Source organism: Poecilia reticulata, linkage group LG2, assembly GCF_000633615.1.
Source record: "Poecilia reticulata strain Guanapo linkage group LG2, Guppy_female_1.0+MT, whole genome shotgun sequence".
Taxonomy (NCBI): Eukaryota; Metazoa; Chordata; class Actinopteri; order Cyprinodontiformes; family Poeciliidae; genus Poecilia; species Poecilia reticulata.
In genome coordinates, this window is record NC_024332.1 from 39,151,379 (window position 1) to 39,172,452 (window position 21,074).

The following is a 21,074-nucleotide window of genomic DNA, read 5'->3' on the forward strand; positions in this document are numbered from 1 at the left end:
TCCTGAGTGGAGTTGTGTGCAGTGGGTGGATCAAAAAAGTATATAATTCCTGTTCTTTATGAATATTTCTGCAAGTGGCCATATGGCTGTTGGACAATTCCTTTCATTATTAATTTAACTCGTGTGGCAAAAATCTTGCGGGTAGCACATGATGATGTCAAGGTTAGTTGTTCTTAGCCGTTTCATATTATAGCCCAGACATTTTTAAAATATGATTAAAACCAATTCCTTCAGTTTCTTTCAACAGTGGGGTTGAAAAGATCATCCTTGGACCCATCACAGCACGCTCTATGGAAATCTTCCTATACACCATCAATTAGGACTAAAACTGATTATATTAGTTAAGGAGATTTTACTGCTTAAATCACGCTGATACTAAACCCCAAACACTAAAAAAAAACATTGAAACAAAAACATCAACAGCTTGCTCTTACAGAGCGAAAAAGGTAAAACGACCTACATTGACATTTTAATTGTAATAAGTGTGAACTAGTTCTTGCGCCAGCAAGATTTCTTCTGAATTATACGCCTCCACAAACGGGTCAAGTTACATTATTTTTTCTGAAGCCAACTTTCTGTTTGCAGGACCTGTTGCTTATGGAACAAACTCCACCATGCTGTTTAACAGCGTGTGCCAGCAAACATGACACCGCTTTTTTCCCCTTCCCAAACTTTTTTTTTTTTTTTGCACAATTGTATTGTTTGAGACAACCACATCCAGTAGCTCTGTGCTTGTCAGGCCGCTCCGGGAATAAGATAAAACACAGCAATATGTGGTGGAACCATGGAAAATATGCGATTGTGAGACAATGACTTCTGGGAATGCTGTTCTCACTTCCAGCAATGGTTTCTCTTTCTACACCTCAAGAAACCACCGGGCATTCACACTTTTGCACACATACATATACAATCATTGCGTTAAAACGGTGGTAATGGAAAGTCTTAATCATCTTGTGGAAAATATGAACTTTGGGAGATTTCACAATATAATCTACCAAAGGCTAAGAGTCAGATTGGTGGAAACTGTTTAAAATGTGTCTGCATTTGTGGAAAAGAGAACTCGGAAAGTTGAATTTTTAGCAACCAAAAGAATTCAGCAAATGTCTGGAAACTTTCATTTGTAGATTTTTATAAAATATATTGAGATACAATGAAATGGAGTCTAAATAAACTGATGTTGCAGTCAGCCATTCCTCATGTCTTTGTGGCGGCAGAGAGAAATCAAATCAGCTGTGGAAACGGAAACATATGAAATAATTGTATGGCTAAAAAGAGAAGAGGTTCTCTTAGACCTTAGAGTGAAAACAAAATTTGTTGGTTGTTTTCACTCTAAGACTTTCCCAGAGAAAACAGACAAACTACATGCTGGGTGAGTGGGTGACTGTAGCTCAGTGGGTTGTCGTCTCGCAATCTGAAAGTTGTGTGTTTGATTCCATCTTTTCCCCATCGTACATGGATGAAGTCAATTTAACACAAATAAAAGGTTGGAATATTTAATTCTCCATACAGTAAATTATTAACACATAAAAGTTTGCTGTTTTTTTGTTTGATTACGAAAAAGATAAAACCATTACGTTGATATTCTAATTTACTGATTGTGCAGCTGAATTCAAAACAAAGAGGTAAAACCTGCATCATGTTTGGGGTAATTGTACATCAAAATATTTACCATGTTTGAGATAATGTTATAAATATGCTGTTACAGCAACTTAACCAGGGTTGAAATCTCCATCTCAAGATAAATGGACAATAATTTGTATTTGATGCGACAAATTAATAAAAAAGCTTAAGAATGTTGTTTCAAGATAATGACATTTTAGACTATCAAATTCTTTTTATCGCAAGGTAATCAGAATAGTAACTTGTTCTTGTGCGATTTAAGTAAAACTCACAAAATGTGGGTTTTTACTGAAAACTCAGACAAATTCATACAACTTTTATTGCTGAGAGCACAGCGATACAAATCCCTATTGATTATCAGCTATCATAGTCAAATAAAGTCTCAAAATTACTTGAAATATCTGAAAATTGCAGCCTAGAAAAAGTGTAATTTTGAAATGGAAATTGTGTAGGAACCCTGTATTTAATCCTTTCAACTAGAACATCACAAATCCTGCTAAGATGACATAAGTGAAACAAATGCAGCTGTGTTTCTTTTTCTGAGTGAGTAAGACATTCTGCAGCCCTCGGTGGTTGTTCGCCTTCAAATCAGTGTGTGAAAGATGTGTTCTTGTTAGACCAAATGGTTAGGAATGAATATCTGGCAGACTCACAAATACAAGGTTCATACACGGTCCTGAATTCACTGGAAAAATTGGTAATTTGTGTTTTTTTGTACTTTCCAAGTCTGGGTAAGTGTGGAAAAAATAAACTGGAGTAGAAAAGACATTCATGTTTTCAGTTATTTTTTTCTTTCCATCGCTAAAAAGATTAAAGCTTGAATTTCTAAATATGTTCTTCATATTTAGATGTTACATATTTTTTCATAAAATATAGACACCCCTAAAAAGTCTCGGTGTCAATACAATGAATGCCACACATGTCAAAAAGTGTTGTAAACTTTAAAACTTTACTTTCTCTCTGCCCGTTCATAAATTCATTTCTGAACCAGAATCATGTTTCATTGAAGTTCATTGAAGAGACCTTGAACCCTGTGAACAAGACAAAAAGTATCCTGGGAAATAGTTCAGAAAACTTTTTGTTTATGGTTTTCATACCTGCTTTCAGACCAATAAAGCATTAATTTCAGATGTTTTTATAGAGATTGATGATTCTTTTACAGTATAGAACAGTGGATAATTGTGTACAGAGTCAGTTCAAATCTTAAAGGGATTTGGGCACATTATGCAAAATCCACTTTTTTAACTCTTAAATACATTTTGTCGTGAATGTCTAAAGCTTATTCTCTCCTGCTTCTGCATAGATATTCTTTTTATTCTTTTTGGGTCTTAACTTTTAAGTCTGTTTATTTTCTCTATGTCCTATTAAGTTTTCTTGCCTGTTACATCTGTGGAACTGACAAATACGGTCATGGACTTCCTGCTAATCAGTTTTATAAAAATTTCATCCAGTTCATTTAATCAGTATTTCTAGTAAGGTTAATATTAATTGAATGCAATTCCTCTATAACACCAATATTTACCAATAGTGACTGGGTTTTAGATTTAGTGTTTACAAGCAAATATTCTTTATTCCTAATTAAAGGTTTACAGAAAATATTATAATATTTAAGCAGTAAAAAATGTCATAGAAAATTCATCGAAAATATGTATTGTTTTTTGGTATCTTAAAAAAGTTCCCCTAGTTCAAGCAGAGAACGGCCCAAGAATTTGACTGAAAACTCTGAAAATATTGGACAATATTTATTTTTGAAATTGTCTAGCAATCTGCCAAATTGCTCACCAGGATGGCCAGTTTTTTTTTTTTTTTTTTTTAACATGTTTAAGTAGCCTCACTTGTTACTTTAATGCACTTAAGTGTGTTTTCTCGTCCAACACACAGTCCCATTTGTTCAAATGTGTGTCTGTACTTGTGAGTAGATACTAGCCAAGTTTTTATAATGCTTTAGTGCAGCATTAAATGGATGCAGTGCTCGTCTGCTGCTGTTGTAGCGCTCTGTATTCTCAGTTTTCCTTTCCTCCGACAGCTCTATCTGTCTCTGCCTCGCTCTCATTCCCTCTTTTCTTTGCCAACGCCATTCAGGCTTAGCGTCTGGCGAACAGGCAGAGAAGCTTATAGGACGGACAACATCTCTCTCTGTGCATGTGTCAGGGGGTCCGTGTGATGCTGAGGGACGCTGGTGCAGCCTATTGTCTGAATCCGTCCCCAGTGGATGTTTGACTTTGAAAAGCATCACACACTGATGAGGCGCTGCCAGATTTGTGTCTTTGGAGAGCTGCATTCGCTCCTGGTCCCGCTTCTGCTTCCTCCTTTTCTGTGATTGTGTCTTCATTTCTTTTCGCATCTCCGTCTTTCTCTGTTTTTTTTTTCTTCTGGTGTCGTCTTGGTTTCCATTGTTTTCCGGTCTCTCCGGCTCTCGCAGACTTTGCTTTGGATTTAACCTGAAAGCCACCTTGTTAGGACTGATGCGGATTGATGGATTAATTTGTCTCAGGGAGTGCAGCTCAATTTGTTCGCCTGTGTCGTCAGACACTACACGATTCCGGCACACATTAGCTCCTCACAACCGACATTAGATAAAGAATTCAAACAGCTGAACTAAGCAGTCGTGTTTTTCATTTCACCCCCTGTACATTATGGGCCTGTGCGCACGCAGGTGTTCAATCCTGAAAGCATTCTCAGACTGCGTGCTCTTTCCGTGGCATTTGTTGTGTGTTCATCACATGCGGATSCATCACTGTTTCTCTGCGTAGGGTTGGCCGCTCCTCTGTATACTGAATGGCCTTTGACCCWTATCCATCTCCCCCAGTAAGCTAATAAAGGTGAGAAGTAATCAGAAGATGGTCAGAGCTGTCGTTTCTTGCTGGCACAGTCATTCATCTCTCTTGGGTTTTATGTAGTGATCACTGACATGTGCTGGACCCTATTTTATATCAAGTTTGAGAGGAAGAAAGGCCATTCGTTTCCCTCAATTAACTGTCAGATAATATTTTGAGGGAAGTCGATATCTTCAGAATAAATGTACAGTTCTTCTGGTCTTTGAGATCGTGATTAATTGCCTGGCAGGCATAGTTGTGTTCAAAATAATAGCAGTCCGRCATCACTAACCAGATCAATGGGTGTTTCTGTTTTTGATATTTATAGATAGTATTTTTTTTTTTTTGCCGTAGTAGCATAATAGCAAACCAATACACCCAACAGCCATGACATGCTGCTGATTTTTTGCAGTTGCCTCGTTACTTAAAAGGTGAATTTCCAAAATATTAGCAGTRTGGAGTTCAATCAGTGTGATCAGTTATTTTCTAAAAAAATAAATAAAAKCAATAAAAGCAAGTGGTCCTTGTTTAAGAATGAAGGTAGCCATTCCTCTCTCAAAATCTGAGCAARWGACTCCATTGTRAAGTTAGGAATTTGTCCTTTTATTTGCAATACACCCAACAGCAGCCAAGCTGTTTGGTGCATTGCAAATAAACTTCTTCAAGAAGAAGAATCCCCTTGAAGAAGTTTTTTTCTTGAAAATATGTTACATGAATCTCAAAAGGTCTTTTTTGGGCAGAAATTTACTCCTCAGGCCATTTATTTCTCTTTTTTTAACAATGATTAAAAGCTAAAAGTGGGTGATGCTAGAAATCTAACTGATTGATTGAAATCAGCAGAATTTGTAATTTATAGGAAAGTTTTTGGTAGCCTCTTTGCCTTTTAAAAGCATTATGTTGCTTCAACAGTTATAATGCGGGCACGTGGAACATCAAACCTGATTTCTGTTTGGAAGTTGAAAGCACTTCAGGAACTCTTCTCCACATCCGACATTATTACACATCAGATACACACATGCAAACTGTCAAATATTTACACCTAAATCATTTCAAGTAAACAGCCATGTCATTACACTGAATACATAGTTCCATTGTTTATTATGCGAGAAATTCTGTGTATATGTCTTTCAGAACATTCCACGACTGGGTTGGGTTGTATAAGGGACGTGATGTATTTCATAAATATTAGCCTGTAACGCTGAATAATTTCTACTCTAGAGACAGCAACGGCAGCTGAATTTTATCCCAACTAAWACACCAATCTTCTCCCTTTATTACTGCACATGTATAGTGAAGGAGATAAAAATAGTTACGTCTTTATTTGGGGCCCCAGTGTGTTTAGTGCTCCAGAAGTTGGGGTTGTTGGTAAGTCTGCTGGCTTTGTAAGCTGAAGCCTGCTGATAAGCTGCTCCTTGGTGTAATTTTGACTTTGAAAGTAGCCCATTGCTTTTTCTGCCAACAAAGTAGCTTTGGGATAACTTGGCATTCTCTCTCTCTCTCTCTCTCTCTTTCTCTTTGTGGCTTTCTTTTTCATTTTTAATTTATGTTTTGTTTGTAGTTGTTCTTTTCCCTTTTTTTCTTCTCTAGTTGTCATTGCCCTATTATCGCTCCCATCTGTTCGTTCCCAGGATCGGTGTCTCTGTTTTTCTGTACCAATCTCTCAGAGTTGTGTTGATCTTTACCCCACTTTCTGACTCTGCCGATCTCCCCAAAACCCATTTTGGTATCCTTGTCTTTCTTGTCATCCCTCCCTCTCTCTAAAAGCTGCTTAATACTATCTTCTTGCAGTTGTGCCACAGTAATTACATTTCTGACACAAATCCTGCTTCTCACAGCAGAAATGTTTGAGCGAGAGTGAGAGTGTGTGAGTGAATGGTCAACGATCTCCCTGTGTATCGGGATGTAGGAAATGTTTTGTGTTTACTCCTCGATTAACCAACCAAACATCACGTGACTTGTGAGGAAAAACCCAAACCTTCTCTGGATTTAGATGCAGGAGTCAGTTAACACGCTGGGAGTTCCTGAATTTACTCACAGTTTATCTCCAAAGTTGAGGACTGAACCCTTTTTTAAATGAAAAAAAGTCATACATACATAACAAATAACAMATTCCACTTCTAGTATTTCAGTGCATTTTATTGTGTTTATGTAATGCATAAATGTGAAATGGAAAGATAAAAAATAATAAAACATTGTTTACAAAGATTTTTTTAGAAAAAAACAATCTGAAAAGTTTATCATTCATTTGTATTCAGGCTCTTTTACTCCAATACCCTTAAATAAAACCCAGTGATTGCAGTTGCCTTTAGCAGTCACTTTGGTATTTAATAAAGCAGCCTGCCTCTGAGTGACATGTGGAGGGTGTTTATGGATGAGAGCCTCACACTCTGTGGCCTTTGTCCGTGCCTTTGAGAAGCAGGCCTGCATTATGCATGTGCATACTTTTACTGTTTGTTATTACTCTTTGTGTGATTCTAGCTTTGGTTAATGGTTGTTTAAATAGATGTGGAAGTCACATCAGCCATCTCATCTCCTTCGCTCTCAGAGCTTTCTTTCTGTCTCTCTCACACACACGCACACAACCATCAGTGTGTATAGGGAATCATTAGCTAAAGTGATGCAAGTTTAGCTATCATGAATCAAAGTGGCATCATATCGACAAGCTAGAGCCAGCAAGGAATCCAAAGTGTGTGGTGTGTGTGTGTGTGTGTGTGTGTGTGTGTGTGTGTGTGTGTGTGTGTGGTGTGTGTGTGTGTGTGTGTGTGTGTGTGTGTGTGTGTGTGTGTGTGTGGGGTGTGTGTGCGTGTGTGCGTGTGTGTGTGTGTGTGTTTGTGAGAGAGGATTACTAGTATTTTGAGCTGGCAGCCGGCCCAGCTTTCCTCTTTTCGTCTTCCATTTTTCTCCTCTCTCTTTCCTGCCACCAGGGTTTTCCCTGGTGATATTCCCTGCAGGAAATTTAATTTGCTCTCCCCCTGTGTCGCCCTCTGTGCTGTCCATTTTTTCCCTATCTCAGATATCATCAGTGTCTTAGTTGTTGTACATGGTGCATGGTGTCCCGTCACTCTTATCCTTCGTTGTTAGCTTCAATCCACAAAACTTGATTTTATTAATTAAAATATTTTTTTTCACTCGTTTTTTTTTATATTTGAAAGTGTAGCTCTACAGCATRTCTGGTTTCTGTCCTGTGAATACTTCCAACATGCTTCTGTCATCGTAAAGCTCTTCATCAACCTCTGGGCTTGATCCCTCCCTCCTTTAGTAATAYGTCTTTCCCTACACCAGACTTGAGATGATGGATAGAGAGCCAACAACTGTGAAGCCAACCTGGAATCCATCACAACCCCAACAACTGTAAATTTCATTTGACTTTTTTTCTGCTCTCTGTTCTCCAGGGTTCAGCCATGTCATGTTCTTTTTAGGTTMCAGTCAGTATCAACTTGGGCATTTACCCTAATCAGAGCAATGTACTAATTCAAGGATGTTTGTTTGCATAAGGCTGAAATAAAGCATTTGCATTTTTGTCCGCATGGTATTTGAGTTCCTTGTCTTCTGTAACAACTTGTTTCTGGTTTCCACCAGCTCCATGTACGCCTGTCGAACTCGGACCAACTCTTGGTTTGAAGAAGTCCAGTTCRTTGGAGAGCCTCCAGACGGCCATGTCAGAGGTCAACAAGAAAAACGAAATGCTCCCTTTCCACCGCCCTCGCCCAAATATGGTCAGAGGAAGAGGATGCAATGAGAGCTTCAGGGCAGCTATCGATAAATCCTATGAYGGCCCAGCTGAAGATGATGATGGTAAGAGTTATGTGGCTCTATGTGTTTTTTGCCATATMATATTTTGGACTTTTACAGTCAATATTTACTGGTTGCACTTTCTATTACAGCATGGTAATAATAAGGTTATAGTTTTGTAACAAAGATTGAACAATTTGGTTGTAGTATGTAACTACCAAAATAATTTAAATATAATAGCCTGGTAGTACCAACTTGTAACATGTAATACATTTTMCATTAACATGTCGGTTGGATAATAGTCAAAATGTCACTGTATAATACGCAAGAGCAAAATTACCATCATATTTAGTTGGAATAACAGCTTGTACTAGGATGTCAATTGTGAAATAATTTTTTGATGGTAAAACTATAATATTCACATAAAAATATCTAATTTCAAACACTTTACAACAAAATTACCTAGTAATAACATTTTGTAATGTGATGTTGGTCATAGAGTAATTGATACTGTAATGTACAGAGCAGCATTTAATTAGATGTTATTAATGGACTAATTGTTTGGTAATTAAATTTAATAACAGGTAGATATTACAAATTTTTAAAGTATGGTGTCAACTGAAAGTAACAGCTGGTAATAAAATGTAAAAAACTTAGTATTGTTTGATAATGGTTATAATAAATGGGTAACATGTGCCTTCAGCATTAATATGGTGAAATTAGATAGCACTCACGATGTCTAATAAAATGGACATTTGTTGATAATAATATGTCACAATAAAAAAGAAAAARTTGTAAAAAAAAGCGACTAATAACTTAATTTTCTTAAAATTAGTATTTTGGAAATGTTTTTTATTATTATTGATCTATTACTCACATAATTTAGAGCTTTGTGAATCCATCAGCAAAAAATAAGGATGACATGARATTGAAACTAAGAAAAGTCATACTAACAGTGACATGGGCATATTGAGAAAAGAAGGAAGCGTTTCTTTCACACTTTCCAAATTACCACGTCAAATCACAGTTTTTGTTTTCAGCTGTTTAGGCATGAAATTGTTTGCACAAGATTTTCTTTTGTATTTATTTAATTTAACTCCACCTTGTCTGAGACCGGTTTCGTCTCTCTCCCCTTCACTGTGATTTTCACTGTTGGAGGCTGTTTTTTTTTTTATTAAAATCTTAACATTTTACTCCAGTYTTTAGAGACATCTTCAGCCCTTAACTTCAATAAGTTTACCTTTGCCAAAAAACATCAGGTAAAAATAACTTTTTACTAAGTAAACGAAGAACATGTCAATTACACAGAAAATAATATAATGCATTTTACTCAAATTGTTATTATTTTGCTTCTGATTCATTTAATCACTGTTACTTCCCCTGCTGCTGCTTTATAACTTTACTGTCAATGGAAAAAGTTGTACGACTTCACTCTCTGAGACGCGTTTTCAAAGCACTTCATAGGTCCCCATTTCTATCTTTAAATTTTGCATCTAATCGCTCGCATTCATCTTCGGTGCCTTTAGGTGAATTTTTCCACCCTGTGATTGATGCATTCTCAGCTTACCTCCACGCGCGAGGCGTTCCTGGATCGCATTTTCTCCAACAAAGTGTGACAAGAGTCTTGCAGCAGGCGCCTCATGCCTCAAAACATCAACACATATTCAATTCCCAGCTGCATTATTAGCAGCTAACTCTTATCAGTCACCACCACAGTAATGAGTCGGCCTGTTTCAGATCACTACGCTCACACAGGATAAGAGTAATAGGGCATGTCAACACCACACATGCAGTGGCCACATCTGTCACCGTCTTTCTAACTGTTCAGCACTTTCAGAGTTGCTGATATTTGACACAGTGCACTTCTGTGAAGCACTGAGTATCTTTCATTCTTTGTATTTACTTCTTCTTTCCAATTGTGCGTGTCTGATAGACTGTTACTTTGTTGTCAGATAAGCTTAGTAGGTTTTAAAATTACTTTAATGGTGCATCTTCTACTGAATTTTACATGTTGTTTTCTCCTGGACAGAAGTGTTTGTTGTTTAGCTTGAAGCTGCCAAATGTATTGTCAGGRGCAACGCTGTGTCATATCTGCCAGAATGCATGACTGCTTCACATATTACTACTTTCAGGGCAGAAAGGTCCCCCTGGTTTGTGAAAATACTGATCMGATTCTGATAGGAATTTGTTTTAATAAGATATATTTTATACTTTAGCTTAGATGAGCATCTAACGCAAGTGTCACCAGAGCCGTTCATATCAGCGAGCCAAACAGGTAATGGCAGAGTACCTGCAAGTCTCACTGTCGATCAGTATTTTGTAGTTTTGTCACTCCAGCTTGTTTAAATGAACCATAGTAACMGAGTTTCAACCCAACRAAAACATTTTTCCTGAGATGCCATCTGTCACCCCATAAATGCTGAAAGTCCTTCTACAGTTACTCCAAAAAGTCACTTGAAGCCAACAGACACACTGCACTGTGTTAAAGTAAACTCTGTGGTTGGGAGCAGTTAAATTACCAATATACAATCAGGCAGCAGCTGCAGCTCAAATCCTTTCGCATTTATTTGGCTCAGAAATTAAAACAAAAAAAAAATAGAATGGCTCTGCATTGCAGCTACAGTAAGCCTGTACAGAGCTGTCACAGATTTGTTTCATCATTTGATTCATGGGATTTCTCAGAACAGCTGATCAGAAGCCAGTTTTACCCTTGCTTTGTGCTGCTTTGGTAACGTGTCTGCACCGATTCAGACATGTTTGTTATTTAACATGATGAAATCACAACCAGCACACACTTCGATGCGCATTGAAGACAGTGTGGGACAGATTTGTGAATTATGTTCATAATTAAGTCATGAAATAAGAGATGTAAATAGATAAATGTATATATGGATAAATGGATAGATAGAGCAGGATTGATTTTGTAATGTTCCTTCCACATAACCCAGTAGTAACAGTAACTACCGACTCCAAAACCAAAGTTTCACTTTCTATTGAGATTTCTATAGATTAGGCTTACAACTACAATTGCAAAAAACTGAGAAAATCTCRTGCTTTGTGGAAAAATACAAATCCCTTTGACCAGTAATCAAACCTCTAACATCTGACCAGATTATTAACCTTCAAACACAAAACAGCTAAATGAGAACAGTTGACACAGACTGAGAGCAAACATATGAGCTGAGCACCAATAAATCAACCCATTGCTTCCACACTGCAGTGCTGACATTTGTTTAAGATGCTGTTTAAGCTAAAACATAAATGAATAAGTAGCAGAAGAYGATGGGAAACTGTTGAATGATTTACACTTGATTGAGTAGTACAATCAAGGTTGTAATAAATTACAGATTATTYTGTTGCCATTAAAACAAGTTCATCATCCAGTWCATTTATTTCTTTGAAAATAAATTTTCCTCCAAGTTTGTCAGCTATGCAACCATGGTTGCGTGTTATGTATGGAGCCCAAAAATCTCCATGAATCCATCAGCATCACAGCTTCCTCCTGAGTTTTCAAGGTGTTTTCCTTCTTTTGTAAGATCATCAGCCAAACTCACAAAATKTGATCAACTTTTATGGCGACAAACTAACATCTCTGTTATCCGGGATGACTCCCTCCGAATGGCTGTTTGTTTAACATGTCTTTATTTAAAAAGACATGTTGAAATGAATGAACATCTCATAATCTAAGATGTTTTTTTAACATCTCCAACGCCAAAGAATATCAAAATCTGCATGGGTAGCAGGAAGTGAGTCGGGGCGTGATGCAGGTTGGAGTCTTAGTGTCAGAAAGGGTAGAAGATTTTGACAGAAGCCTGTTTTATGACGTAAAGTCAGTTTTCTGTATTATTTTTTATACGGTATTTTCATTTCTCTGTAGAGGTCGATATAACACATGTCGTGTCTTTGACATGTGCTAAATAATGTTTATGATTAGTGTTTTGGGGTTAGCATAACTAACTTGCCAGTTAGCAGCGCCCACCACTGATTTTAGATTTAAATGGATCACACATTTGGTCATTAAAGTCTTTCAGAGTTTCACACTGCTTCACGCTGCTGCAAGAAAAACACATGAACTCACACGAATGACACACACAGTTACTTTCTACAAACAGACAGCCTTCGTAATTAAACCTGAAGTTAATATCCACACAAAATTAGATCCAATTTGAAGTATCTAATTTGAGTTTGGTCATCTTTTTCCATCTGATGAATAGTCGGTGTGTTTTAGTGCGTGTTTGTGTGACGGATCATTGTTATGCACGGCCAGACCTTCAGCCTGCTGATGAATTAATGAGGCGTTGCAGTTTATTCTTTGAACCTCTTTGGGTTCTTATTTCTTTGAGTTAATTAGTTCACTGTGAGGTTGATAAATGTCCCGTCAAGATGTGGAGTGGAGAAACTTGAGTGCAAATCAGTTTTTCTTTGAATTGTTTATTGTTATGTTTGCTGTGGTAACCATTACATGCCCTTGATTGTTTCCTGTCACTCTGTGGGATTATGTGGGGCATAATACGACCAAAACTGCTGAAGTGTAAACAACTTTTTCTGCTGTTTCCAGCGTTCTTCAATCCACTCACGTCTTTTTCTCCTCCTGTTAAATCCTGCAGATGAAGGTTCAGAGTTGAGTTCAGGCCGTGACACTCCTGCTAGTAGTTCATCCCGCCAGGGACTCGCTGATCAAACAGAGGAGAAAACCAAAAAAGAGAAGAAAAAGAAAGAGAAAACCAAGAAGAAGGAAAAGAATAAAGGGAAAGGGAAAGAAAAGGAGARGAAGAAAGCAGAAGAGACAGAGGAAACGGAAAAGAAGGGCAAGAAAATAGGCTTTGCTCTTCTGAGGTGAGTAGCTGGATTTTTTTTCCATTTGACAGTTTCTTTGCTTTTTTCCAGCCTCAGCTGGATGGAACAGCACTAAGCTGAACCATCCTTTCTTCATTTAAAGAATGTTTTAAAGAGATCTCTGGCTCAGGTGGTAGACCGGTCAATCACCTGTCACTGGGATGAAGATTGATCATTTGTGTTCTCTCTCAAATGTCCTTTTGAGCAATGTACAGATCTCCAGAAGGCACGGATCATGTTTTCTTTTTGTAACTTTAGATTACTTTGACTATACCATTGCTTGCTTGTTTTTTTGTTGGAGGTGCAAAGGGTCTCTGAGTTGTAATGTCTTGTTAGTTCTGTTTTGTTCAGAGATGGTTGACTAGATAGTTTCTCAATGTTTGACCTAGTTGGTTTGTTGTGTTTGATCATGCAGTTTAAATGCTTTTTTAAGAAAAAAAAAGCAAACAAACAAAAAGTTAAGTGACTTATTTTGTTGGGAGTGATGGATAGATCTAAAAATCCACTCAAACTGAACAAACCATATTTATAAAGTCAGTAACCTTATACACCAACTGTAAAGTTAAATACATTAAGCAGGGCTAATTGTGTATAAACTGATAACTTAAGTATTTTAAGTCTGAGTCGAAAAAACATAATTTAGCAGCTTTTGGTGAAACCTGCTTGTTTTGGTTTGGTTGCCTTAGAGCTTCATATAATGGCAGACATTTTTATGGATCACTTTTTATTTCATTGAGACACATTTTTGTAAGCTAAAGGAAAATATTTCTTCTACATTGCTTTATATATACAGTTGAATCCAGACGTTTAAATGGAACGAGTTAATGTAGACCTTGTTTTACTGTGTGAAGTTAAATTCAGTACTTCAGAGTGGGTAAGTCGGGCTATGTGCATACAACAGATCTTGATGCTTAATTCCAATTTTTTTGTTGTTTTTTCTGCGTGGTCATTCATAATACTAATTAAGTTCATCTTCAATCCAATTTATGACCTCWAAGTGAGCCGCTTGTGCAGAAAGAAAAAGAACAAAGACGTCACACAGCAGAGTACTTTTTATGGAGGCAATAACAGATGCCGCCGTCTATAGATCGATTTTGAAGTTGTTCAATTTGTTCCTGCAGTAGTTGTAAACTTTTGGTTTCAGCTGTTCCAACCTTGCAGGGACCATGCCCTGACGTTCCCCTTTAAATTTTCTCAACTTTTGGCTGTTGTTCAACACAAAGGACACTTCAGGAGAATGTTTTTATTTACTGGACTGYATGTCAGAGTTGTGCTCAATGCAGCAAGATGACTCCAGCTGACAGCAAATCTATTCTTAATGTGAAAATCGTATCCATAAAGTCTGTCACTGAAAACTATGTGCACAGTTTTCTCTGCCTCACACTAAAGAGACGACATAAATGCAGAGGTCTTTTTTTTTCCCTTGTCAAGCTTTATCTTTTGCTCCCAGGTACAGGCGAACTACTCTTAGTGGTGCCCCAGTTTCCTTAAGAGGTGGTGAAAATTATCTGCGGGAGCTATTTTGTGTTATTAACTTTAACACTATCTCGCAGTGTGAATGCAGCCTTCATAGAAACACAGCATGAATGGAGCAGAGTGTTTCAATGAACAGTTTGTGCTTTCAACTTAAAAAAAAGAAACTACCCCATAACAGTTTTTCTGTTTCTTTTCTTCACTGTGCTAGTTTTTGAAGTGGGTTTTCACATGACCATTACATAGATACCGATCTTAAGAAAAACACTTGCATGCAATTTGATACTCAAAATATAGCTGCAGCCTTTCAAAACAGGCTTTCAAAAGCAATCCGTTTGAACCAGAACACAGAAAAACACTTCCAGATTTCAAAGTTCCTTTTTATCACAGTGATTTCATCTCAAAATTACATGTTATTTAAAGKGAAATTTTGGACAATTAAACTAATGCGAGGAAATTTAGTTTAATTGAATAAGTTTTCATGCGCTTTTCTGTAACAGTGTTTGCTTCTTTCTCTCATAGTTTCCGTCATTCATGTTCTGAGCTTTAAAAATTCTGAAGCTRTATACTGACCRAAACATGGCCGTCCTCATACACTGACAGGTCACGCAGGGGAAGCATTGATCAGAGAGATAGCAGAGATGTGCCTGGCAACTCTGAATAAGCTGCAGAGACCCACAGCTTAGATGGCTGAACCGATTGATGGGACACGTATTAGCTGTACCCGCTGTACATCTGGTCTTTTTGGAAAATRGAAAGCCATTGTTGACAGAAAGTCCTGTTTACAGTTTTATCACAAGTTTTCTCACTTTGTTCATCACAAAATTCAATAACACGTGTTTCAGCTGAGTGCAGCTTGCAGTTCAGGTCACATCACGCTGATAGGATGCCACAGCAGCCAATAAAGACTTTTTTTTTTTTTTTTGCTGTGAATGTCATTGCAAAGAGTGAAAAATGTAGTTCAGTTTTGTCAGCCATGCTCACAAAAATAAACAGTGACTTATAAAAATTGGTTGCAAAAAATGGCTGCATGATAGTCAAAGACATCAGACATAAACCAGGAGTTTATCATGAATTAAAAGCTCGTTTAAGGACTTTTAAGAAAAATATGTTAAACATACCTTTATTGTCACACCAGTTTTATACTAATATACTCCTTTTTTTTTAGATTTCCTAATGTATAATGTAAGAGGTTAGATCAGAGGTCTGCAACCTGCTGCACCAGTGTCTGAAATTGCTTTTTGGATCTTCCAYATAAGCTACAAACTAATATTTTCAGGTACTAATAACAAGAACAAGTTATCCATTTCCTAAAAGATGCTACTTCTCATCCCAGTATTTGAGAGACTACCTTTCCTTTCAGTTGCATTATTTTCCCAAACCATCCCCTAAAAGGAAATATCATCCTCTTTTTTTTCTTGCAAGATATGTTTTTATTTATTGTAAGACCTAAAAACAAAAATRAAACATTAGCTSTTTGAAAATGGCAAGAGATTTGACACAATRGTCATCAAAAATKATAAGTTTTCCTCTTTCAAAATCTCATGTGACATTTGGTGAAAACATACATTTGCACTGTAAAGGTTGCAGACCCCTGAGTTGGATTATAATCCTAAAATGACAAAAAAAAAGTCAGCAGTAAACTGAAAAAGTAGAAATATTCATGTTAAATGATACAACTTAATTGTTATCTCCATTTTATAAGCAATAAAGTCAACTTTATGACACAAAGACTTTTTGTTGATGCCTCAGATGTTTTTTGTTTGTGTGTGTGTGTGTGTGTGTGTGTGTGCGTGTGTGCGCGTGTGCGTGGGGGTGTGCGTGTGTGTGCGCGTGGGCGTGTGTGTGTGTGTGTGCGTGTGTGTGTGTGTGTGTGTGTGATTTGTGCTACCACTACATTGGTCCTCCCTGCATTCATTTCTTTCTCTTTAATCTAGTTGAATTACTTAACGTACCATGAGGTGTATTTCTTCATTCCCCTCACTTAAATTTTATCATCTTAGGAGGTTTTACATGCTCCAGAGTTCAAAATAGGTTATGGCAGCAGCACCAACCACTTTTGACCATTTTCTCATGCTACATGCATAAATGACATTTCCGTCTTCGAACATACACCTCCATCTTTTCTCCTGACTACCTGTTTTCCCATCACACTCAGCCACAAGCACTGTAAGACACCATATATGACATCCAGTGATATTTTTAGACCTTTCCTCTACACCTCATCACTCATCACCATAAGAGTGACTCGATAAGAGCCTACTGATAGTCTCAACCTTTCAATCCTCCTCTCTTCTCTAGTCATATTTCGGTATCATACCTCACCCCCCTCTCYCTCTCTGTCTGTCAGCACCCACCTCTCCTAATCTTTGCATCATTCCAATTTTTCTTCTCCATCTGCTCCCCTCAGCTCCTGCTCCCGTATCTGCATTTGATTGCATGTAATGGTGGTAGACTGAGAAAGCAAATTGGACCTATTCAGTATAGTTCAATCCAGGCAGAGCTGCTGATTTGTCATATTCATCTGAGGGCACCTTTGATTGGCCYAATGGTCTGGAGGGGTGGCAGTATGGATTACTCAACCTTACTCAATTGTACTTGGTCTTATTGGAATATATGCTAAAACGCAACTGTTATGTTTGCAATGATGACATGCATTTCTGTTTGTTTACAGTAACACCCAGAAAGCAATTTAAAAAAAAATCTTATTTACATTTCCTAATTTAAAGGTAAAATAGCTCAAAATCATACAAGTTTTCACCACTTTACAGATTTCTTATATTTTCTTGATATTTTTTTATACATAAATAGGCAAGCTTTAATATGAAACGGATAACGTGAATACGCACAAACATTTCTTTTAAGATTTGTTGCTATTCAGTTTTAAGAGGGAAAAAACAGCTATCCTAAGTATCCTGGAACAACAAAAAAAAAAAAAAACAATTACTCCCACCCTGAGATTTTATTAGCTCTGATTCAATGGACGTGTCAATCATGAAAAGTCTGGGTCTTCTTCAGGACACAGACAAACCGATGAAACCATAAATTTTGCTCTGTAGCACAAAATCCTGAAAAATATCCAGCATTCTGTTGGTGACTTAAAGTTGTAGTTATTCAGGATAACAATGATCCAAAGCACACCAGAGTCAAAGTACAGACTTAAATTAAATTAAGATCTTATGGCATGACCTTAAACAGGTTGTAGAATGATGGGGAAAAAAATCAGGAAGGTTGGATAACTTAATGAAACCTTTTATAGCTTGACAAMAATGCAACTCTTAGAAATAAGCTTTCACATTATTGAATAAAAGGTTCCCAAYTCTAATKTTCAACTGAGCCATGAAAGTCAGACTCCAAATGTTTGTTTGAAATGCCCTTTAATGTGGACAGCTGGCTCTGTCATCTGAACTGTCGCCACCTGCCAATCAGATATGCCCATCATCTGCGTGTGTGTGTGTGCTCGCTCCATGGTAACCATCCGACCATGATGAATATTCATATGATGATTAAACATGATTGGTCACACAGTCAGATGGTTGTTATATAGTTTGCTCATGGGATGGGAGGTTTGTTTTTGCCCTCTCCAAACTGCGCTACAATTATGTGACCCTTTTCTAATTCTTTTCCTGTTTAGTTCAGATTAAAAGTTTAAGTTTAAAAACATGTCTTAGTTNTTCAACTGAGCCATGAAAGTCAGACTCCAAATGTTTGTTTGAAATGCCCTTTAATGTGGACAGCTGGCTCTGTCATCTGAACTGTCGCCACCTGCCAATCAGATATGCCCATCATCTGCGTGTGTGTTTGTATGTGTGTGTGTGTGTGCTCGCTCCATGGTAACCATCCGACCATGATGAATATTCATATGATGATTAAACATGATTGGTCACACAGTCAGATGGTTGTTATATAGTTTGCTCATGGGATGGGAGGTTTGTTTTTGCCCTCTCCAAACTGCGCTACAATTATGTGACCCTTTTCTAATTCTTTTCCTGTTTAGTTCAGATTAAAAGTTTAAGTTTAAAAACATGTCTTAGTTCTATTTTAGTTAATCAGATATTACATTAATAATTGACTCTTGCATTCCGGTGGACGGGAAAGGCACAATGGAGTAGAGAGTCCTCTGTACAAATTATAATATGGCCTAGACTTGGAAAGGACAAGGTCTGGCAGCAATGATAAACGGATGGCCGCCGCTCCTGCCAGGGCATTGTGTTGTTGCAATGTATTGCAAATATCTGTGCCCACTGCTCATTTTCGGCTTTAAAATAGTGCAAATTTATGATGAATCTATGATAATGAATGCTTGGTCTCCTGCTGGCATATAATCAAGCACTGCTGCTCTTACAGCTCACTCTGTCATTCTTTTTTTTATTATTTTTGCATGTTCATATCTGTATGTTTTTGTGCCACTGGCTCAGCTAACCTTAAAAATCCAGAAAGCAGCATAATTACGAATGGAGCCACCAAGCAAAGGAGCCTTTGAGCCTTGACTCTGCTCTCTTTCTTTCCTCTCATTGGTGACTCTAATTACACTCTCTCTAACATCCTACCATTTATTTTTCCTTCTAGCTCCTCACCCACTATTTTTACTCTTTCCTACCAGTCCTAATGCAGCACCTCTGTTAGACTTAAAGTGCTCCATCGTTGGGACTATTAGCCCATCACCACGGTGGGGCCCATTAGGACTGACTAGCTCCATTGTGGGCCRCGTAATGGTTGAGCTTCATGCGAGGMGTATTAGCCCAAGTCTGTAGATACTGTATGTCTCTGTGTTTTTGAATGTGTGTGTGGTAGATAGATGAAAATGGTGATGGCAGAAAATGGCCTTTCGTTGATGGTGCAGCACTCATCATTTGATGAATATTTTGTGATTGGTTATCCTCYATCTGTGTTTGAACTAAGATGTCTCTTGGTGTTTTCRCACTTCAAGGTGCCGCATTAGTGTAACTGTTACAGGTGCAGATATGRCTTGGCTAAATGTAAATGGTGGTTTTAGCACTGAGAAAAATATGAAACCTTTGCTAAGAGAAAATGATTTATTTTCTGGCTATTTCTTTGTACCCTCAATATAAAATAAAATATATTTTAAAAAATCTTACTGTAAAGTGTCACCTCAGTTCTATATTATTTTTATCATTATCTTTGTTTGGTATTTTTATTTACATAAAAGTTGTTATTGCTTGCACAGAATAAGTCTTATTTGGGCAAAATTATTATCCAGGAAAAAAATACATTTTGTCTTGTTACTTGAAGTGAGGTGAGGTTAATTACAGAAAACAAAAATGTAAATGTCCTTTCTATCAGAATCAGGATAGATTTAGAAACTACATCTGTATGGAGAAGTGCAGAAAAGACTTGAACTTGATTTAAATTGTGTTTTTCAGTCTGAATAGAATCATGGAAGTCTGGCATTTGATAGTAAATWGTTTCCAGTTTTGGATAAGTCTTCAAGACCCGGTCTTGGATACTAGGTTTGAGTACAAGTTTAGAAAAGTCTGGAATATGAAGTACAGTGAAGTCTCGCTTATTTGTGATTTAGTATTCGTGGATTTTTTTTTATTTTTCTATTTTTTCTGTGGAACATAATTTTGCTGAAAAATCAGAGATGAACTCACACTCAGGAACTTGCCACCTGTTGATAGATGATCATACAGGATGAAGTTTGTGATCAGAGGTGGTTAGAGTCACCATAAAATTTCTCAGGCGAATGTAACTAGTCACTACCTACTTCTGCCTGTGATTTGTGAACACCAAAATATTCAGAAATCAGAACATTTCCTGCTGTTGATTCATCCGTCTGCCCAATCATCCATCTATTTATCTACACTTCCATGCTTCGTTCCATTTGTTCATCACTTCCATACTTTCTGGAGATCATGCAGGTTCCATATTAAAGCCTAACCACTAAATAAATATCAGCTTTGGCTTTGTTTTACATTKCTGTTTGTATTTTTAAAAAYTGATMAAATGTGAACCAAGATCTCTCAAAATTCTGTCCTTCTCACAATATGTAGACACTTTAAGGAAAGCATCTGCATCATCTGCTTTCCTCCAACCAACCTTTGCCTGTTGTCGCCTAATAATGACAGAGCACATGTTTGAAACAGAGGAAGGACTCTGCCAATCAAGCATGGTGACAGGAAGTCATTGGGATGTCACAGTCTGATGTCGCGCCTGCCAATCATCTGCGTTTGTGTGTATGGGTGTGCGCACATGTGCTCTGCATCGCAACGCGTCTGTCAATCACCTGTTCCCTTGGGATCCATTTGCCAATGATAGCAATGCAGGGCGTGTCTAAGCAGCAGCAGAACGAGGGAGGGAGAGAAGGGGACGAGAATAAACATAATGCGTGAAGTGAGAGTCACAGATGTTCCTGCTAATTTTCCTTGTTAGTCAGTTTTCTCGTCATCGACGAATCGGAGAAGCACATTTGTCAGTCCTTTGTGTGCTAAGTATTCATATCTATCTGCATGTKTTTTTGYAAGGTTTAAAGAMGACCCGTTTGCTTGACTGTTAAGTTTCTTACTGTTTGTATGAGTTTAGAGCTGCAACTAATGATTGTTTTAGTAATCGATTATCGATTATTCTGAAGATTAA

The 21,074-nt window shown here is 37.4% G+C and overlaps 1 protein-coding gene across 4 annotated transcripts in view; it reads left to right on the forward strand.

Annotated features, from left to right (window-relative positions):
• The window catches only part of LOC103460460 (partitioning defective 3 homolog B-like), a 213,444-nt gene that overhangs the window by 101,142 nt on the left and 91,228 nt on the right, over positions 1–21,074 (forward strand). For all 4 annotated transcript variants that reach the window (XM_008402636.2, XM_008402652.2, XM_008402642.2 and 1 more), the window contains 2 exons: positions 8,016–8,231; positions 12,776–13,004. In XM_008402636.2, coding sequence (XP_008400858.1) covers positions 8,016–8,231; positions 12,776–13,004 — 445 coding nt within the window. The remainder of the gene's footprint in view (positions 1–8,015; positions 8,232–12,775; positions 13,005–21,074) is intronic.